Source organism: Ailuropoda melanoleuca, chromosome 16 (genome assembly GCF_002007445.2).
Source record: "Ailuropoda melanoleuca isolate Jingjing chromosome 16, ASM200744v2, whole genome shotgun sequence".
Taxonomy (NCBI): domain Eukaryota; kingdom Metazoa; phylum Chordata; class Mammalia; order Carnivora; family Ursidae; genus Ailuropoda; species Ailuropoda melanoleuca.
The window spans coordinates 16,778,998-16,799,594 of record NC_048233.1 but is presented as its reverse complement, the minus strand read 5'-3'; the positions used below and the strand labels follow the sequence as shown (position 1 = coordinate 16,799,594).

Below are 20,597 nucleotides of genomic sequence, written 5' to 3'. Positions count from 1 at the left end.
AGGGTATATGAGTTGTGTGTTTGTCATCACTGTGTCTTTAAAATTTATGTGGAATTCACGTGAGTTTAGTATCTTCATCAAGAAATATCATTTATTATTTTCAGAATCCTTTACTGTTAATTAATGTTAGGGATAGTTACCTAGGTTCTTTATCTTTTCATATGTATCAGGAGTCAATTATTTAACGGAAAAAAAATCCACTGGTTTTAAAAACACTGTTTTGGGGCACCTGGTGGTGTAGTCAGTTGGTTGTCTGACTCTTGGTTTCAGCTCAGGTCATGCTCTCAGGGTTGTGGGCTCGAGCCCTGTGTTGGGCTCAGTGCTCAGCTTGGAGTCTGCTTAGGATTCTATCTCCCTTCTCTTTCTGCCCCTCCACCCATTCTCTCTCTCTTTCTCTCAAATAAATAAATAAACCTTAAAACAAAAAAAACACTGTCTTACACAATTTTCTATGATCATAGGTTGTTTTATCTGTGGAAGATTAACCCTTCCCTGGAAGAATAAGCTATAAGAAATGATCTGCCTAATGGTGACCACAACTTGGATGCCCTGTTAGTGACCAAATCTTAGTAGTCTTGGACTAAATCCATCAGTTCTCCCTGTCAATCTAGCTTTTCCTCTCTTTGCTATTTTAGTGAACTGAGGTCTCCATGCAGTCAGTTAGCAGCCAGGAATGTGGAGGTATTCTAGACACTCTCTTCTTTTGTTTTACTCATAGTCTTTCACCAAATCAGATAAGTTGCACACTTTCACCTATTATGAATTTGTTCCCTCCTATCTACCCCTATTGTAGAGTTTTTGTCAATACCCTCATCATTTCTTTGGGCTAATGAAATGCTCCTCTAATCACCCATCTGTCATTCTACTGCCTTGCGTAATGTCTGTATGTCATCAGTTGATAAATTAGAAAATCATTAGATTGTCCATAAAGTGTCCTTAAGATCTTATATAATGGCCCCTGCTCGTCCCTTTCATCTGGTCTCTTTGCAGGCCTTGAGCCCTAATTGTAGCCATTCCAATTTCGTACAGTTTTCAAATCACAGCAGGCTGTTTCCTAACTGCTTCTGTTCCTGGTGTTCTTCACTGAAAGTATCCCCACTCCCCACCTTCCTTCAGTGTGCCACTTCCCTAGTTGACATACTCATTTTTCAACATTTAGATCAAATAGGTAAAATTGATAACTTTCTTTTGTGCCCTATATGCACATAGGTCTTTCACAGTCGCTATGACACTTGATTAACACACATCTATTTACTTGTCTGTTTTGCCGTGATAGAATGAAAGCTGCTCAAGTATGGACCTTCTATTTGATTCATCTTTTTATGTTCAGAAAACTGCAAAGTTTTAGCAAAAGAGTATATGGTTAATAGATGCTTCTTGAATTGACAGGTGAAGTAAAAAAAAGTTAATACCTGGGTTTTCAATAGGCATTTCAGGTGGAAGTCATATTTTTTTATTACTGTTGAGAGGCACTGTCTGGAAAGAAAAAAAAAAATCTTTGTTTAAAAGTGGGTAGGTGAACTTATATTAACTTTAGCATATTTATCATAAGTTCTGTTTCGTCCATGATTCTATAGCAGACATGGTTTAAAAAGGATTGCTATTGACACGATTTTAAAAACCATTTCAGATGAATGTTTATAAACTTTGTGTAATTTGATAGGCTATAAACATATTTGAAAACTTTAGAACTCCAAAAAAATCCATGACAAATTAACCAAACCTCTCAAAGACCATTCTTTGTATCAAACTACTCTTTTTTTTTTTAAAGATTTTATTTACTTATTCAACAGAGATAGAGACAGCCAGCGAGAGAGAGAACACAAGCAGGGGGAGTGGGAGAGGAAGAAGCAGGCTCATAGCAGAGAAGCCTGATGTGGGGCTCGATCCCATAACGCCAGGATCACGCCCTGAGCCGAAGGCAGACGTTTAACCGCTGTGCCACCCAGGCGCCCCACGTTGTATCAAACTACTCTTAATTCAAAATGTAAGCTACAAAAAGATTCATGAGCAGATAATGACAAATATTAACATCAAGAATTGTTAAATATGCAAAATCCTGAAGAGAATTGCTGTCAGAATTAATGACATATATTTATAATAGATAAGGTTGTCTCTGACATCAAACCTCTCTGTTTTTCTTTCCTGAGCTGCTTTTATTGCTTCAACTTTATCTATGCATCGGTGGAATAGATGTGAGATTAGTAGAGATTGTTCTGACTTCACTTATCAAAATTATTTTCCTAAACATTATGACTTTCCCTTTCTATTTGTCCTAAAAACTCCTGAATTAAATTGAACAAATCATATAACACAAAAACAGTGTTAAAACACACCAATATATTTTACAATAGCTACCTTCACAGCCTTTATTAAATAATCACTTGAGTTGCATTACATCTAACAGTTCAAAGACAAAATTTGTAGACTATATAAAAGTCAGTGGAGGTATAGAAAAAGAATAGTGAAAAATTTTGGCTATTGGAGGGAAGGTTTTTATTATAAAATCTGACCCTGAAACTTAAAAGACCCCCAAGAATATATATCTAGTTCAGCACCTTGCTGTTAAATATTATATTCATTTTTTAGAAAAACTCCTAGAAACTAAGGAATGTATGTGATTTGGCCAACTTCTAAAAGGAAGTCAAGTAAGGGAAGAGGAAAACTGAAAACAAAGCTCCTGCCATCTAGTGTTTGATCTTTTAATGACACCACAAAGTGGTCTGAGGAGGGCAGGCAGAATAGCCTTGTATTTCAGAAAGTAAAGTCTTGTAGGTCACCAAGATGGCAAAGTAGGAGATTCCAGTCTCTGTCTTCCCACAGTTAGACAACTGTGCATAAACAAAAACAGCTCTGGGAGAGCTTAGGAGTCCTTCTAAGAAACTTCCACAACACTGTACTACAACAACAACAACAACAAACAAAACCTGAGAGTAAGCACACAAAAAAGGAAAGGAGGGCGATATCATTTTGCCTGCCTCATCCCATCCTGCAGGCCAGCATTTCTCACTGCCAAGAGGGAAACCCCCTTGCTGGGAAAGGAAGAGCAGTGGGGAGAGCAGTTTCCCCAGCCTTTTGGGCCATTACAAGAAGGACCTGCATTGGTTTTACTCCACCCAGAGACCAGCAAAGCTGAGATGCATAAAGACAGCTAGGAACAAGGAAGAAGGGCTGGGGCCACCAGTATCAGTCACAGAGTGGGAGTTACTATGGTTCCCAGAGACCTGCTCTGCAGAGGGCCCCAGTAGCTTTTACCACTGAAGAAACCAACAACATAGTAGCTGTAGACCCCCTTTCCCCCTCAGATTTCACTCTTTCTCCCCGCACACAGGTATTCACATTCACAAACAGCAGCTGCTTGAGGCCCTCTCCACTCCCTTCCTCACCCCACTGCCACCCCAGGGCTCACCTGTAGCTAGTTCCCAAGCTGTGCACCTGCAAGCCCTTGGCCTGACTTCTGTACTGGCCTTCACTGCTGTGCACATGTCTTAGGGAGACACTGCAGTCACAGGAATGCACACCAAAGCCAAGGACCCCCACAGCTGCTTGTGGGCCTGGTCCTGGCGCTGTTTCCTGTCATTGACTCACATAGTTGGGGTTGCTTGCAACCAGCCCCTCCAGCTGTGTACCTAACCAGCCTGACTCCCATAACAGCCTCCACCGCTGTGCACATCCAGGCCTGCAGCCACAGGAGTGCATGCGAACAGCCAGGGTCCCCACAGTGCCAGTGCACCTACAGTTTATCCTAGTCCTTGCTGCTGGCCCTGCCCTCCCCCACTATATGTATGCCTGCAACCAACCCTGCCACTACACAGGCACCTGCAGCTGGCAGCTACAACTGTGTGTGTTTATGCCACCAGCTCTAGCAACAACCACGGCCTGCCCTGGTCCCTAGCTACTGGACCTGGAGGCACCACTGAAGATATCAACAGGACTTGCAGCCACTTCAAGGACCACAAAGTTAATGTTGTGGGCCCCAGTGGCCTGACCTGAGGAGACATCACACTCACCAGATCTGGGTCTTCCACATCACTCTGCACTTGGTGCCCTGCACCACTAGACCCAGGGTCGTAGCATGCTCCAGTGTGCCTCACCTGCAGGTGAGGTTCCTTTACTGAGGTCAGCCCATAAAGTCTGGAAGATGTGACTGCTTCTTCCCATGAACAGATACCTATGCAAGGCTCCAGGGATCACAAAGAGTCAGGGAAATATGATTCCACCAAAGGAACACAGTAAACATAGCAACTGACCTCAAAGAAATGGAGATACATGAATGGCCTGACAAAAAATTTAAAATAATTGTTCTAAAGATACTCAAAAATATAAGAACACAGAAAGACAATTTAGCGAAATCAGCAACACAATATAAGAACAAAATGAGAAATTCAACAAAGGTATAGAAAACATGAAAAAGAGCCAGAAGTTTTGGATCTAAAGAATACAGTGGTTGAACTGAAGAATTCAATAAAAAGCTTTAGCAGAAGAAGGGACCAAGCAGAAGAAAAAAATCAGTAAACTCAAAGAGAGATTATTTGAAATTACCTAAACAGAGGAATAAAAAGAAAAAAAAAAGGATTAAGGAGGGCTATGGATTCATGGAACACCATAAAAAGAAACAATGTACATGTCATTGGAATCCCAGAAGAAGAAGAGAGTGAGAAAGAAGCAGAAAGCTTATGTAAAGATAATGGCTTTTGGCGATGTGTCTAGGAAGAAGTTGCTACAGCTGAGGTTGAAGAGGTTGCTGCCTGTGTTCTCCTCCAGGATTCTGACGGATTCCTGACTCACATTTAGGTCTTTCATCCATTTTGAGTCTAAAGATAAGCAAGGGCAAAAATGAACTATTGGGACTTCATCAAGATACAAAGCTTTTGCACAGCAAAGGAAAGTGTCGACAAAACCAAAAGACAACTGACAGAATGGGAGAAGATATTTGCAAATGACATATCAGATAAAAGGCTAGTATCTAAAATCTATAAAGAATTTATTAAACTCAACACCCAAAGAACAAATAATCCAATCAAGAAATGGGCAGAAGACATGCAAAGAAGACATCCAGATGGCCAACAGACACATGAAGAAGTGCTCAACATCACTCAGCATCAGGGAAATACAAATCAAAACCACAATGAGATACCATCTCACACCAGTCAGAAGGACTAAAATTAACAAGTCAGGAAACAACAAATATTGGCATGGATGCAGAGAAAGGGGAACCCTCCTACGCTGTTGGTGGGAATGCAAGCTAGTGCAGCCATTCTGGAAAACAATATGGAGGTTCCTCAAAAAGTTGAAAATAGAGCTATTCTATGACCCAGCAATTGCACTACTGAGTATTTACTCCACAGATACAAGTGTAGTGATCCAAAGGAGCACATGCACCCAATGTTTACAGCAGCAATGTCCACAATAGCCAAACTATGGAAAGAGCCTAGATGTCCATCGACAGATGAATGGATAGGGAAGATGTGGTGCATATATACAATGAAATATTATGCAGCCATCAAAAAATGAAATCTTACCATTTGCAATGACATGTATGAAACTAGACGGTATTATTCTAAGTGAAATAAGTCAATCAGAGAAAGACAATTATCATATGATCTCACTGATATGTGAAATTTGAGTAACAAGACAGGATCATAGGGGAAGAGAGGGAAAAAATGAAACATGACAAAATCAGAGAGAGAGACAAACCATAAGAGACTCTTAAGCTCAGGAAACAAACTGAGGGTTGCTGGAGTGGAGAGGAGTGGGAGGGATGGGGTGGCTGGGTGATGGACACTGGGAAGGGTATGTGCTATGGTGAGTGCTGTGAATTGTGTAAGACTGATGAATCACAGACCTATACCCCTGAAACAAATAATACATTATATGTTAATAAAAATAAATAAATGAAAAAAATAAAGTTCTGACAAGTAAAAAAGAAAGAAAGAAAGAAAGAGAAAGAAAGAAAGAAAGAAAGAAAGAAAGAAAGAAAGAAAGAAAGAAAGAGAAAGAAAGAAAGATAATGGCTTTTGAACTTTCCAAACCTGGGGAGAGATTTAGACATCCAAGTTCATTTAATAATAGTTCACCTCATAATATCAGTCCAAAATGATCTTCTCCAAGACACATAACAATAATGAAACTGTCTAAAAGCAAAAACACAGAATTTCAAAAGCAGCAAGAGAGAAAAATTTTTCCTCTTAAAAGAAAACCACCATAAAGCTATCAGTGGATTTGTCAGCAGAAATCCTACAAGCTAGGAGACAGTAAGATGATAAATTTAAGTTGCTGAAAGAAAAAACAAAAATAACCCCTGCCACCCAAGAATACTTTACCTAGCAAAACTGTCCTTCAGAAATGAAGGTGAGATAAAGGCTTTCACAAAAAAGCAAAAGCAAAAGAAATTCTTCACCTGCCTTGGAAAAAATGCTAGCTCTTCAAGCTGAAATGAAAAGATGCTAATTAGTAGTAGGAAAACATGAAAATATGCAGTACACCTTACTGGAAAGGTAAGTATATAGTTGGATTCACAATACTGTAATAGTGATGTGTCAATCACTTAACTCTAGTATAGAGGTTAAAGGAAAAAAAGTATTAAAAATAGTTATAGCTGTCATAATTGTCAATGGATGTTTGATGTAAAGAGATATAAATTCTGACATCAAAATCATAAAATTTTGAGGCAGAATAAAAGGTAGAGTTTTTATGCAAATAAAGTTAAATTGTTATCAGCTTAAGACTGTTATATTTATAATATACCTCAAGTAAGCCTCAGAGTAAACACAAAACAAAAACCTATCATGGATACTCAAAAGGTAAAGAGAAGGGAATCAAACTATACTACTATGGCAAATCAGCAATTAAGGAAGGAAGGAAGGAAGGAAGGAAGGAAGGAAGGAAGGAAGGAAGGAAGGAAAGAAGGAAGGAAGGAAGGACAAAACAGCCAGAAAACAATTAACAAGATGTCAATTGTAAGTCATTACCTATCTTACTTAAAATAAGTACATACTTAATTACTTTAAATGTGAAGTTTTCCCTCTCTGCCCCTCCCCCCTGCTCATGCTCTATTGCTGTCTCTCTCAGATAAATAAAATCTTTCAAAAAAAAAGTGGGGGGGTGCCCTGGGTGGCTCTGTTGGTTGAGCATCTGCCTTTGGCTTGGGTCATGGTCCTGGGGTCCTGGGATCGAGTCCTACATGGGGAGTCTGGTTCTCCCTCTCCCTCTGACCCTCCCCCTGCTTGTGCTCCCCCCCTTTCAGATAAATAAATAAAATCTTTAAAAAAATGTAAAATTTTCCAGTCAAAGGCAAAGAGTGGCTGAATGGATAAAGACACAAGTATATACTGCCTGCAAGAGGCTCCCTTCAGCTTCAAGGACACACAGAGTCACAGTGAAGGGATGAAGAAGGGTACTTCCTGCATATAGAGACCAAAAAAAATCAGAGGTAGCTATACTTACATTACACAAAATAGACTTTAATTTAAAAGCTATTACAAGGGGCACCTGGGTGGCTCAGTGGGTTAAGTGTCTGTGTTTGGCTCAGGTCATGAACCCAGGATCCTGGAATCCAGCCTTGAGTCTGGCTCCCCGCTCAGCGGGGAGTCAGCTTGTCCTTCTCCCTCTGCCCCTCTCCCCACTTGTGTTTTTCTCTCTCTTTCTCTCTCAAATAAATAATATCTTTTAATTTTTTTATAATAATTTTTTATTATGTTAGTCACCATACAGTACATCCCTAGTTTTTGATGTAAAGTTCCATGATTCATTACTTGTGTATAACACCCAGTGCACCATGCAATACGTGCCCTCCTTAATACCCATCACCGGCCTATCCCAATCCCCCACCCCCGTCCCCTCTGAAGCCCTCAGTTTGTTTCCCAGAGTCCATAGTCTCTCATGGTTCATTCCCCCTTCTTTTTACCCCTCCTTCCTTCTACCCTTTCTTCTCCTACCGATCTTCCTACTTCTTATGTTCATATGAGTCATATGGTTCCACTCATTTATGGAAAATAATATCTTTTTAAAATAGCTGTTATAAGAAACAAAGAAGGAGCAAAAGAGACTACTATGAACAATTAATTGCCAAAAAATTGGACAACCTAGAATACTGGATAAATTCCTAGAAAATACTACCTACCAAGACTGAATCAGAAAGAAATAGAAAATCTGAATAGACCAATAAATAAGAAGATTAAATTGTAATCGAAAACCTCCCAACAACGAAAAATTCAGGGGCAGATGGGCTCATGGATAAATCCTACCAAATTTTTAAAGAAAAATTAATGCCAATTCCTCTCAGACTCTTCCAAAAACTTGAAGAGGTGGGGACACTCCCAAATTCATTATATGAAGCCAGGATTACCCTGATGCCAGAGCCAGAGAAGGACACTACAAGAAAAGAAAACTACAGGCCAATATCCCTGATGATTACAGATGCAAAAATTCTCAACAAAATACTCGCAACCCAAATTCAACAGCACGTTAAAAGGATCATATACACCATGACCAAGAAAATTTATCCCTGGGATGCAAGGATGACTTAACTGCACAAATCAATAAATGTGATATAAAGCACATTAATAAAATGAAAGACAAATCGTTGATCATCTCAGTAGAAGCAGAAAAAGCATTTGAAAAAATGTAACATCCTCTCATAAAAACTTTCAACAAATTGGGTATAGAAAAAACATAACTCAACATAATAAAGTTCATGTATGACAACCCACAGCTATCATCATTCTCAATGGTGAGATGTTGGAAGTACTTCCTCTAAAATCAGGAACAAAATAAGAGTTCCCACTCTCACCACTCCTATACAACATAGTACTAGAAGTCTTAGAGTAATCAGGCAAGAAAATGAAACAGGGGCGCCTGGGTGGCACAACGGTTAAGCGTGTGCCTTCAGCTCAGGGCATGATCCCAGCGTTATGGGATCGAGCCCCATATCAGGCTCCTCCGCTATGAGCCTGCTTCTTCCTCTCCCACTCCCCCTGCTTGTGTTCCCTCTCTCCTGGCTGTCTCTATCTCTGTCGCATAAATAAATAAAATCTTTAAAAAAAAAAAGAAAATGAAATAAAAGGCATTCAAACTGGAAGGGAGAAGTAAAATTGAGTCTGTTTGTTGATGGTGCAATCTTGTATGTAGAAAATTGTGAAGACTCCACCAAAAGACTCTTAGAACTAATAAATGAATTCTATAGTTTCAGGGTGCAAGATCAATATGTACAAATCAGTTAGGTTTCTATACACTGACATGAAAGCTTTGGAAAATTAAGAAAAAAATCCCACTTACAATAGCATAAAAAAATACTTAGGAATAAATTTAAGCAAGAAAGTGAAAGATCTGATGACACTGAAAACTATAAGACGTTGATGAAAGAAACTGAAGAAAACACATAAATAGAAAGGCTTTCAGAAGAGTTAATATTGTTAAAATGTCCATATTACTCAGAGTCATCTATAGATCCAATATATATATCATTATATATATATTTTTAAGTAAGCATTGCACCCAACATGGGGCTTGAATTCACGACCCTGAGATCAGGAGTCACATGCTCTACTGACTGAGCCAGCCAGGCACCCCATTTAATATAATTTTATCAAAATTCCAGTGTCATTTTTCACAGAAATAAGAAAACCAACCCTAAAATTAATATGGAACCTCATGATACCCTGAATAGCCAAAGCAATCTTAAGAAAACAAATCTGAAGTCATCACACTTCCTGATTTCAAGCTATATTACAAAGTCTTCACTGTGGCAGAGCTCTTGCTTTGCTCTAATTTAACCCTGTGAACACCTATACTGCACAATGGTCAAGGTCACCAGTCTTCTGTGAAGGGCCAGGCAATGGCAGGGTGAGGGAGTCAGGAACAGAAGGAAAACTACCTCGCTCTCACCTTCTTCTCCCAGCCTCCCCTTGTTTCTCTGTGTCCCAGGCAACAGCTGTCTACATGTAAGTCACAACCCTCCACCAAACCAGTTCAAAACAATCCTTTGTCTCCCGAGGAATTCTCACTTTTTAAAGAATTTGTAAGATTTGATGTCTCTCTACAGTTTGTTCGTTTTTTGATAAATTTATTTTGGAATTAAGGAAACTACAGCCTCTATTAATATGTCATTTTGATGGGAACCTATACCTGATCCATGTAATTAGCTATAAAATAAAAATTAGCTATAAAATAAAAAATTAGATTATATTGAAAGTCCTCCTTATCCATACCTATTCTATGATTTTATTGTTGAGGACGACTATTTTGGGGGAAATAAAGAGAGGCACATATGGAAAGACACAGTAGTTTAATAAAAAAAAATAACGTCTTTGCAAATTTCAGGCAGACCTAATTTTGGTCCTACCACTAATGAACTGAGTGGCCTTAGTCAAGGTATTTACTCTTCTAGAACTTTAGTTTCTTTGATTCTGAAGTAAATTCTGTATCTTATCACAGGGTTGTAGGGAGAATTAGATGACATAATGTATGCAAAATGTATAATAACTCCACTAAATGATTGATAGCTATTCACTAAGTGAATAGTCACTAAGAACAATTTTAACTCATATTTTTCTATCAAGGTTTGCTTCAGAGATTAATGATATATACCTCCCATACCCCATTTTTTACTCATTCAGCTCAGAACAACTTTAATTCCAGATAAACCCATAGCGTATCACTACTATTTTCTCCCAGTTTAGCTTCCTGATGGGTCTGTTCTTTCAAATAATACATGCATACATTTAGATATCATAATCAATTAGGATATGTTCATTTACTGTCATTTGAGTTTTCCAATTTGAATTCACACTCCTCTGTTTATGATATACCAATTATTTTCAGGGAGTTCAAGAAAAAAATTTAAAGCAGGAGGTTTTGACTTTCAAAATATGGAAATTCAGTTATACAAAGAGCTCAGTGACACATGCATACTCAAATTCACAAAATGAATGAGAAAAAAATCCTTGAAAACGTAATAACGGGTAGCAGAGAGATTTTAAAATGAATGTTAGATTGTTCTGGAAGGTGTTAGCAGCTCTTCAAATGTATCTGAATAGCTGTGAAGAATAGATAGTTATTAACAAAATTTGCCAAAGGGAGATATCTATTAAAAGTACAATAGCTTTCACGGTACTAGCGAAAGGACAGTTTTTACAATCAACTGAAAAATATTGTGATTTGGCACTTGAGAACTCAGTCAGAAAGTACTCTTGGAACAAAAAAAAAATCTTACCTGGATACTTTCCAAATATGCATAAATTCTAGAAGTTGGTTCAGATAAAACTGACTGTGGTCATCTTCATGCTGTAGACAGCAGAATATATTAATATTTATAGAGTGAATAGGAATGAGTACCAGATAAAAATAGGTCTGTAACTTCCTGCTGTCATTTTATTCACCTCTTTTGATAACCCTCATTTGTCGTTTTAATACTTTCTTTTAAAGACTCTTAACTCTGTAAGCATTCTTTCCAAAAAGTGAATCAGAAAACTGAGCTTTGGTTGAGGATAAACCTCAAGGACAATTGAAAAACATCCTGGCATCACCAAGGTCAAACATTAAGTTCTAACAGGAAGGCAGTTTTGCAGACACTAGTTCTTTCACATACATGCACAGTTTCTTTACGTTTAGGCTGTGGATGCCATGGCAGTATGACTCAACAGCTTGCCAGATTGGCTGGGAGACTAGGAATGAACTCCATTTTTCAACTTTACCACATCTTGCCTCCCAAATATTAGTGTAAGAGGAGTTATCAGGAGGCATGTGTGTTCTCCCAAGATGAGCAGAAACTAACTCATGATAAAATATCAGTTCTGTGGTCCATATGCATAAACACACAAACACACACACATACACACTACACACACACACCCACAACTCCTCGATTAGCTCTTCTGCAACAGGCACTTATGAAAATCCTACGCAAGTCTGCAAGGGAGAATGCAATATAGACCCTCATAATGGCACCAATGCACGACACACAGCTGTTAAGTTTGAGAGCTGAGTGAGTCCCTAAATGCCTGGAGTGCATGTAATCTTGTATGTTAATATACGATCTATTTTTATTTTATTATTTTTTTCTTTTTTTTTAAGATTTTATTTATTTATTCGACAGAGATGGAGACAGCCAGCGAGAGAGGGAACACAAGCAGGGGGAGTGGGAGAGGAAGAAGCAGGCTCATAGCAGAGGAGCCTGATGTGGGGCTCGATCCCATAATGCCGGGATCATGCCCTGAGCCGAAGGCAGACGCCTAACCGCTGTGCCACGCAGGTGCCCCTACGATCTATTTTTAAAACTGCCTATTAGAGCTCCTGAGAGAAAACATCAGAAGGAAAACTTTTATATGGCCTAAGGTCAAAGGTATATTAATATTTTTGTTGGGTGGTTTTGTGGGGAGGAGTAAGGAAGCAGTTACATGGAGAGATTAAGGTCATCCCTATAATACAATGCTTAGAATGCATGCTACAAAAAAGAAACGCTTTCAGCAGAAGAAAAGAAAACTCTTTCTGAAGTTAAAACCAAAGCAAGCATATAAATAATGACTTATTTGCATCTTTCTGTATAGCATAATCATGTTCATTTTAAAACCACTTTACTTGGCTTCCAGAGATGCTTTTTGGGGAGAAATTGGCCTTTGTCATATTGTCACTTACAAGAAAAGTATTTTTTATTTAAAGGAGCTCAAAAGTCTGGAGAACAGGTTTGAACAGTTGTCCATGGAATATATTGTACACTTTATTTTTCTCCAAAGCTGAAGGTCATCCTTTCATCTTAAGGAAAAAATTAAGGTGTCTTTTTTGCCTTTTTATACGAAAAATCTACTGTTGTATGTGTTCTATGAATGTTTTCTTGAGCTAGAAAGAAATCTTGACTTTATGATAAATATCAACAATGTTGGCAGTACTTATCAAATTTGAAAGACGCAGAACAATTTTTTTATAAAAGACTCAGTTACACACATCTAATCAGGATAGGGATTGTAAAATTTTGAAATCTAGAAAGATTTCTAAGGACTGTCAATGTATTTTATGAATAATCTCATGGAACAAGAATTAAATTACCATATTTCAGTGTAACACAAACAAGTTTAAAATAGCAAAGGCATCTGAGATGAATTGAGCTTTGCAGTATGCTTGTACAATTAGAGAACTCTTTTAAATTTTTTTTTTAAGATTTTTTAAATTTATTTATTTGACAGAGATAGAGACAGCCAGCGAGAGAGGGAACACAAGCAGGGGGAGTGGGAGAGGAAGAAGCAGGCTCATAGAGGAAGAGCCCGATGTGGGGCTCGATCCCACAACGCCAGGATCACGCCCTGAGCCGAAGGCAGACGCTTAACCGCTGTGCCACCCAGGCGCCCCAGAGAACTCTATTTACTGTAAGGCAATGGTGTCAATAAATTTAATGGAATGACAATCATCATTATGTTCCTAGTATTATATAGAAAGAATACCATAAGCCACTTTATGTTATTTTACTAGAAAGAAAATATAATTGTTTATAAATGTTTTTATACAGCTAAAATTATGAAAATCCTAGAGAATTTTGACATCATGTTAAACAATAGAATCAAGAGAGGAGACCAGTCAGTCTCACCTTACCATATAGAGTTTTTAATAGTAAAAGGCTAAAATACCATCTAGTCTAACACCCTAATTTTATGACATCAATAATTGATACTTCTGTAGTCCTGATTAGGCACAGGCACTGATTTAAGCTCTTCATTTACATTTCTCAATTAAGTTCTAATAATAACCATATTAGATATGTATTATTATTCACATTTTTCTTAACCAGAACTAGGGTTAATATAAGCATTTGTCCAAGAGCAGACATTTGAATTTGGCAGTATGAATCCAGAATCTGTTTTTAAACAAGTTGCCAAATCAGTAAATTTAACACTCTTTATTTTATAAGGTTAAAATAACTGGGTCTATATGTTCTAGGATTTATACATAAAAATAATCACCACAACTAGCCCTTCATATTCATCTGTCTCAGGTGTTCCTACCCTAGGCTTTAAGAGTATAGTCATCTTTTCTTTCAAAACACGTATCTCTATCAGTCTTTTTAAAAATAATTATTTTATTTTACTTTAGAGAAAGAGAATGCATGTGAGCATGTGCATGAGTGGGGGAAGGGGCAGAGGGAGAGAATCTTCAAGCAGACTCCCCGCTGAGGGTAGAGCCCTTGGTGGGGCTTGATCCAATGACCCATGAGATCATGACCTGAGCCCAAACCAGGAGTCGGATACTCAACCAACTGAGCCATCCAGGTGCCCCTAAGTCTATCAGACTTTTAAATGTATGTTTGTTTATTGCATATCTTCTTTACTAGGGTGAGAACTCTGCATTCTAGAATAAGTAATGAGATGTCTTGTTTATTGCTGTATCTCCAGTGTTTAGAAGAGTGCCTGGTATAAGTAGGTGCTCAATTATCATTTGTTCAGTGAGCAAATAAGTATCAATCTGTGTGTACATGTTTTCTAAGTCATAATTCTGAATTTTAAGTAGGTTCACTAACCTATTCCTTCACATATGAGATTCTCAAAGGCAGGTACTAAATATGGCATATAAAAAATATTTAATAAATATTTATTAATTATTTTTAGATTATATATGTAATATACTTAGCATGGTATCTGAAAGTAAATCCTTATAGATTTTAATAAAATGTAATACCTTCTCTTTGGAAATATTATTCTAAAAAAAAAATCCTTCAAGAACCAGGATTTGGGGAGATAGAGACATGGAATGCCTTTCTGATAGTCTATATGGAGGCCACCACTACTCTTTTAATTGCTAGTCAGAGCCGATTGAATCTCCTGGACACTAAGCCCTATGAAGGCTGGGATCTCGTTGATTTTGTTCAGTACTCTAACTAACATTAGAGTAGGGCCTAGTACACAGCAGTTTAATAGCTAATATTTTGAGTCATTGAAGAATATATATAACCTGTGTCATCAAGCATATTTTCTATTTTTAAATAACAGTGTTAGTGCTAGGAAAAGTTGTGGATGAGAAAAAGCATTTATACTCTTTACCTGTAAATTGTTGAATTAGCCAAGAGATGGTGATATTCACTCTAGGAAGTAAAGTTTGTGAGTTGAAGCTTAAAAAAGGCAACCATGTAACTTAATTCCTGCTATGATCCAAATGACACATTGAAAAACAGGCGTTTCTAGTGACAATTATACACTTTACACCCAAAAATGACTATATGCTTGTCCCAAAAACATATGACAACACCCCAGAGATACTTAATTGGGTGGCATTATGTTATAGGGAGACCTGTCACCAGACTAGATTTTCTCAAATCCCATCTCCCTTATTTACTAGCTGTGAAACTTTAGGCCATTCAGTTACTGGTTTGAATTTTCAGTACTTTCATTTTAAAAAGGAAAATAATAGTAACTATCCTTTTTTTTTTTGCTCTTGAGCTGTTGTGAGTTAATACATGTAAACACCTATGATGTCGCAGACTTTGGGGTAAGTGGAATAGCTGTGGAAAACAAAACAAGGCGCACCTGGGTGGCTCAATCAGTTAAATGTCTGACTCTTGATTTAGGCTCAAGTCATGATCTCAGGGTCTTGAGATCAAGCCCCACATTAGGCTCAGTGCTAGGAGTGGCGCCTGTTTAAGATTCTCTCTCTTCCTCTCCTTCTGCCCTTCCCCTACTCACTCTTTCTCTAAAAAAAGAAAAATAATATATATCTATGTATGTGTATATATATATATATATATATATATATATATATATATATAGCTAGAAATTTTACCAATTGTGCTGAAAGTCACATCTAAACCTTTTGCATCCAGTCACATCTAAATCCTAAGTGTGCTTGTCATATAAATTGATAGCAAAAAATATGGGCTATGGAGACTGACTGGGTTGCTTACTCTCCTCTGCTTGCTTACTAGTCCCATGAATATGATCTGGGGAAAGTCATGGAGCTCCCTCTGATTCAATTTCGTTATTTTTTAGTAGTATTTGCTGCATAGAATTATTGTGAAGATTAAATATAATAGAAATGTTAATTCTCAGACATAAAATATATGTCAGTACACGTTGTATCCAAGTAGTGGTGTTAAATGTATTTAAATATAAACCTTAATTTACATGAAACTGAAATGCTAGTGATTTGTGAATTACTACCAATGAAGTAAGTTATTTTTCAGCAACATGAAAGTTCTCAGGGAGAATAGAAATTCTAATCATACGTTTTCTCTTCTTCCCCCATGTTGAAATGAAACGTGATGATTTCAGCTTTTTCCAAAGCATCGAGGACAATTTGAAGACTCTTAGGATATATTAATACTGAGAGTATTAGTTGTACTTTATAATGTTTCTCTGTGGAGATTTCAGATGCATAGCCCTGGAGCTGTCAACACTGGCTGAGCTGAGTACCAGTTCCAAAAGATTTTTCTAAACAACTCTCTTTTGGCCTCATTATGTTATATTCCACATAGATATATTGCAACCTAATGCACCACCTGACACTTTTTATGATGAAACACCTCAGACTAGAAAGAAAAAAAAAGAGTCACGCACTGGAAATCTGCTATCGGATGTAAATGACAGGGTGATGGGATTTTTGCTTAAAGCAGGTAATTGGAAGATTCTACAGATAAAGCTGCCAAAATATCAAAGTTCATTGCTTACTGTGCAATTTGGGTTTGAAATAACTCAAGACATCATATAGGGAATAAAATTCATATCTAACAGCATGAAATTGTGTCATTAAAGCACAGTAATCCCTTTTGAGGTTGTTTTATTATATATATTATGAATATTAATCTGTCCTGATTTAAATTGTGTTGACACTGACATAAACAGTCTTCAAATAGAATGAGAGTTGTGTTATTTTTCTTTCTTCAGTGGTTTCCCCTTCACATTTTTTATTCTGTTCACTTCCTAGTGGCTTCATGGATAGTATGAATGTAATAATCTTAATAAGTTTCTCATAAATGATTTTTCCAAGAGACCAATTGATTTGCTATTATACTAAGGTTGCAGTAATGTGTTCATGTAATTGCTTCAGTCCAAATCATTAACAGGCTTTTAGATAAATATTTTATTATGTTTCAGTAAATATACTCAAATGAACATGTATTCATTAAGCTATGTAATTCCAAATTGGCAACAATCCATAAAGATAGGAATATTGTCCTTAAAATGATTAGCTTGCAAATTGAAACCAATGCTAAGAAAATCTTACCTTTCGAGATAACTTTCCTGGAACTTCCCCATTTTTCTGCAGATTAAGTTGAATAACAGATTTATCTTTCTGAAATATTTTGTGGCTCCCCAAAGAGTAATCACTAAAGGAGAAAAAAAATGAATATAGTCATTTCCTCCCATAATACCCCAAAGTGTGTGTTTTCCTCTCTGACTTCGTTGACTTCGTTTCTTTTTTTTTTTTTTTTAATTTAGTCTGGTAAATTTTTATATATAGCCTTGGTTTTATATATTTATTTAAAAATATATCCTCATATTCATTTTTAAATGACAATTTAAAATATTACAGTTATTAAGATATTACAATTATTTTTCAAGCACATCAAGTTAGAAAATGATTAAATACCTTTAGAATGGACATAAATCATAATAAAGAATATTCTACATATTCAGAGTTAGTTTTATCTAGCCATCTCAAAGGTGAGGACAACATGCTTCTGGGAGGTCTAACTGAAGCCACAAAGAATATGTGGAGACCACTGTGTCAAGGAAGTGGAGCAGTGAGATGGAAATGTCATAGGCTTTAGAGACAGATTTACTAGCTCCATGACAGGCAGGCCAATTAAACTATCTGAAACTCAATATACATTTTTTAAAATTGATATTATTAATATCTATCTGCATCAAAGTGTTGATGAGCAGATTAAACAGAAAAAAATATCCCTACATATTTCAGAAATTTCTAACGGCATAATTTTTCTTTCTTCCTCCCTTCTTCCCTTCCTACTTACTTTCCTCCTCCCTTCCTCCCTCCCTCCCTGCCTCCCTTCCTTCCTTCTTTCCTTCCTTCCTTCTCTCCCTCTGTAAGAGTCATTAAAAAGGATGATTTTGTTAATGTACTTTGTTTAAGGATCTTAATTAAATATATGAAGGGTTTCAGAAGAAAAAAATAACATATGTTAAAACGTTTGAGGCCGTTACGGTGATATATTAATTTATCTGTTAAATTCACTAAATATTTGGGACCACTTATTCTCAACAATGGCAGAAAAATAAAGCATTACTCTGTTGATAGCTACTAAATTTTCTGTAAATGTTCTTATTTTGACAATTGCTATTTTTTTAAGAAAACACCTATCCACTTGTCAAAATGGTGAATGTTAGTATTCACAACATGTGTTCTACACCCTATGCCCCTTCCCCCTATTAGATTTCTGTCCCAGTGCTCTCCAGGAGTTCCATATTGCTTCTTGAGTTATTACTACTGCTAGTCTAAACATAAGGCATGGCATGTGTATTACTTGAGCTCCTGCCTCCCTCATCACCCAAGTTCTGCTCCAAGGACATTCTTCATATTCTCACATGGATTCAAGTTCCTCTCCTTTCATCCCCCACCACCAACTCCTCTTTCCACACTTAGAGTCCTGTTTTCTTATACCTATTCTGGGAACCAGCTTAAAAGTAGTGGCCCACCTTGCTATCAGTATTTCCATTCCTTAGTGTGTTGAAGTCTGGACAACGGACCCCAGTCTAGTGACTTCAGCCTCACATATGGTTATTGCTTTCTTGAAATAACTTTTTTTTCTTCACCCACCTGTATGCATGTGTACGCCTTACTAGGGCTTCCAGATAAAATAGAAGATGGCTGATAAATACTAATTTTGGATAATAGTGAGTAATTTTTTTAGCATAGGTATGTGTCATGTAATATTTGATATATAATTTAAAAATTTGAAATTCAAATTTAGCTGGACAGCCTATATTTTCGTTTACTTAATCTGCCAATTCTACCCCTTTCTAAAAATAGGATCTAATTCTTCCCTTATCTTTGCCTCACTCTGGGTATGTATATGTGTGTGTATGTGTGTATGGCAAGATCTGAGTAATTATCAGATTTTGGATAATTATCAGATTTTGCAAGTCTCTTTTTTCTCCTATAACTCATCTTTCCATTTTTTTAAAGTTACCTTATGGGAATGTGGTCTCATGGAAAACGTTTGAATTGTAGTAAACTGTAAAAAACAAAACAGATAAAAAAATTCTCCTCTTTCCCTTTTCCAGAGTAAAAATTACTCAGAGTTTATGGCACTTCTTTCGTAAGCCAGAATAAGTGGCCAAGTACATATATATTTCTGTTAAAAATGAAATCATTTTATTTTAGCTGTATCTCTAGCCCATAGTTAAATGTCTTTTAACTCATTCTCTGAGACTGCTTTATAATCAGAAAATTTAAACTATCTCACTCATAGGCAATGCCTTCTGCTTTGTTACCATTGGTTTATATTAACTATAATTTTTTTATAGTTTTCCTTCATTTGTTGAGTTTGAGACTTCTTTGAATCTCTTCTTTATCTTTAGAGGCTTGTGAGATAAATATATTTTTAATCTTCCAATGGTTACATAATTTTTAAATAACATGTATCTTAAGTCTTTTCCATTGTAACCTCAATTTAAGCACTATGTATATCACACTCTCAAATAAGCCTTAGAGCCTAAATATGACTTCAGTTCATTTCTCTCCCATTGCCCTCCAATTGCCCAATTAGAGACTATTTTGAATTTTAGTTCCATATTCTCGTATCACTTAACTGATGAGATCGAGAAAAGTGTAAATAAAACACTGGAATTATAAAAAAGATGTCTTAGAACATTTTATTTTTAACTAAAAATACCTAAATAGACTCTCAATTGCCTAAGTTTTGGTATCATAGTACAGAAAGCCTTTGATATAGGATGCAGGTCTGTTGATTACACCTTTATTGATTCTTTATGGCATAAACTAACCCTATAAGTAATTACCTCTAACTTTTAGTTCCACCTTCTTTTTAAAGAGCATATACTTGGAATTGAAGAACAACCGGAATAAAAAATTGGTTTAGATTTTTATAATTATTGCTCTAATCTTTTAAAGTTGTTTCTTCCACATTTAATCCAGCAGTACTAGTTTTTAATGATTCCTCTTTATCAATTATCTATAAAGAATTCAACTTAATTTTTTTCATAGCAACACTTTCTTTTTTAATCTTTATACTTATGTCCTTATATACAGTCTATCAGGAATGCATTTGTTAAGTAAAGAATGACGTATAACTCCAATTTTGGACATTTTTCCCACATAAGAGCAACTTTCTGGAACATCTTTAATGAGGACATTTTTTCATCTCTGACCTATTATATTTATCACATGACCAGCTTTCATAAATATCTGATCTGTTTCTGGACTCTAAATATTCCATTAATCTATACATCTATTCCTGTGCCAATACCAAATTGCTTCAGTTATTTAATTTTCTAGCATATTTTGAAGTGTGGAAATGAAAGTCACCATTTAAAAAAATTATAGTATCTATTTTTGCACAGTTTCTCTTCCAGAACAATTTTAGAATTAGTGTGCCACTGCTAAGGAGAAAATGCTAATATAGTGTTGACTTATATTTA

The 20,597-nt window shown here is 36.5% G+C and overlaps 1 protein-coding gene across 2 annotated transcripts in view; it reads right to left on the bottom strand.

Moving 5' to 3' along the window:
* The window catches only part of PIK3C2G (phosphatidylinositol-4-phosphate 3-kinase catalytic subunit type 2 gamma), a 358,071-nt gene that overhangs the window by 279,248 nt on the left and 58,226 nt on the right, over nt 1–20,597 (bottom strand). For both annotated transcript variants that reach the window (XM_034645915.1, XM_011228226.3), the window contains exons 6-8: nt 17,200–17,302; nt 11,213–11,283; nt 1,413–1,476 (exon numbers count right to left, since the gene is read on the bottom strand). In XM_034645915.1, coding sequence (XP_034501806.1) covers nt 1,413–1,476; nt 11,213–11,283; nt 17,200–17,302 — 238 coding nt within the window. The remainder of the gene's footprint in view (nt 1–1,412; nt 1,477–11,212; nt 11,284–17,199; nt 17,303–20,597) is intronic.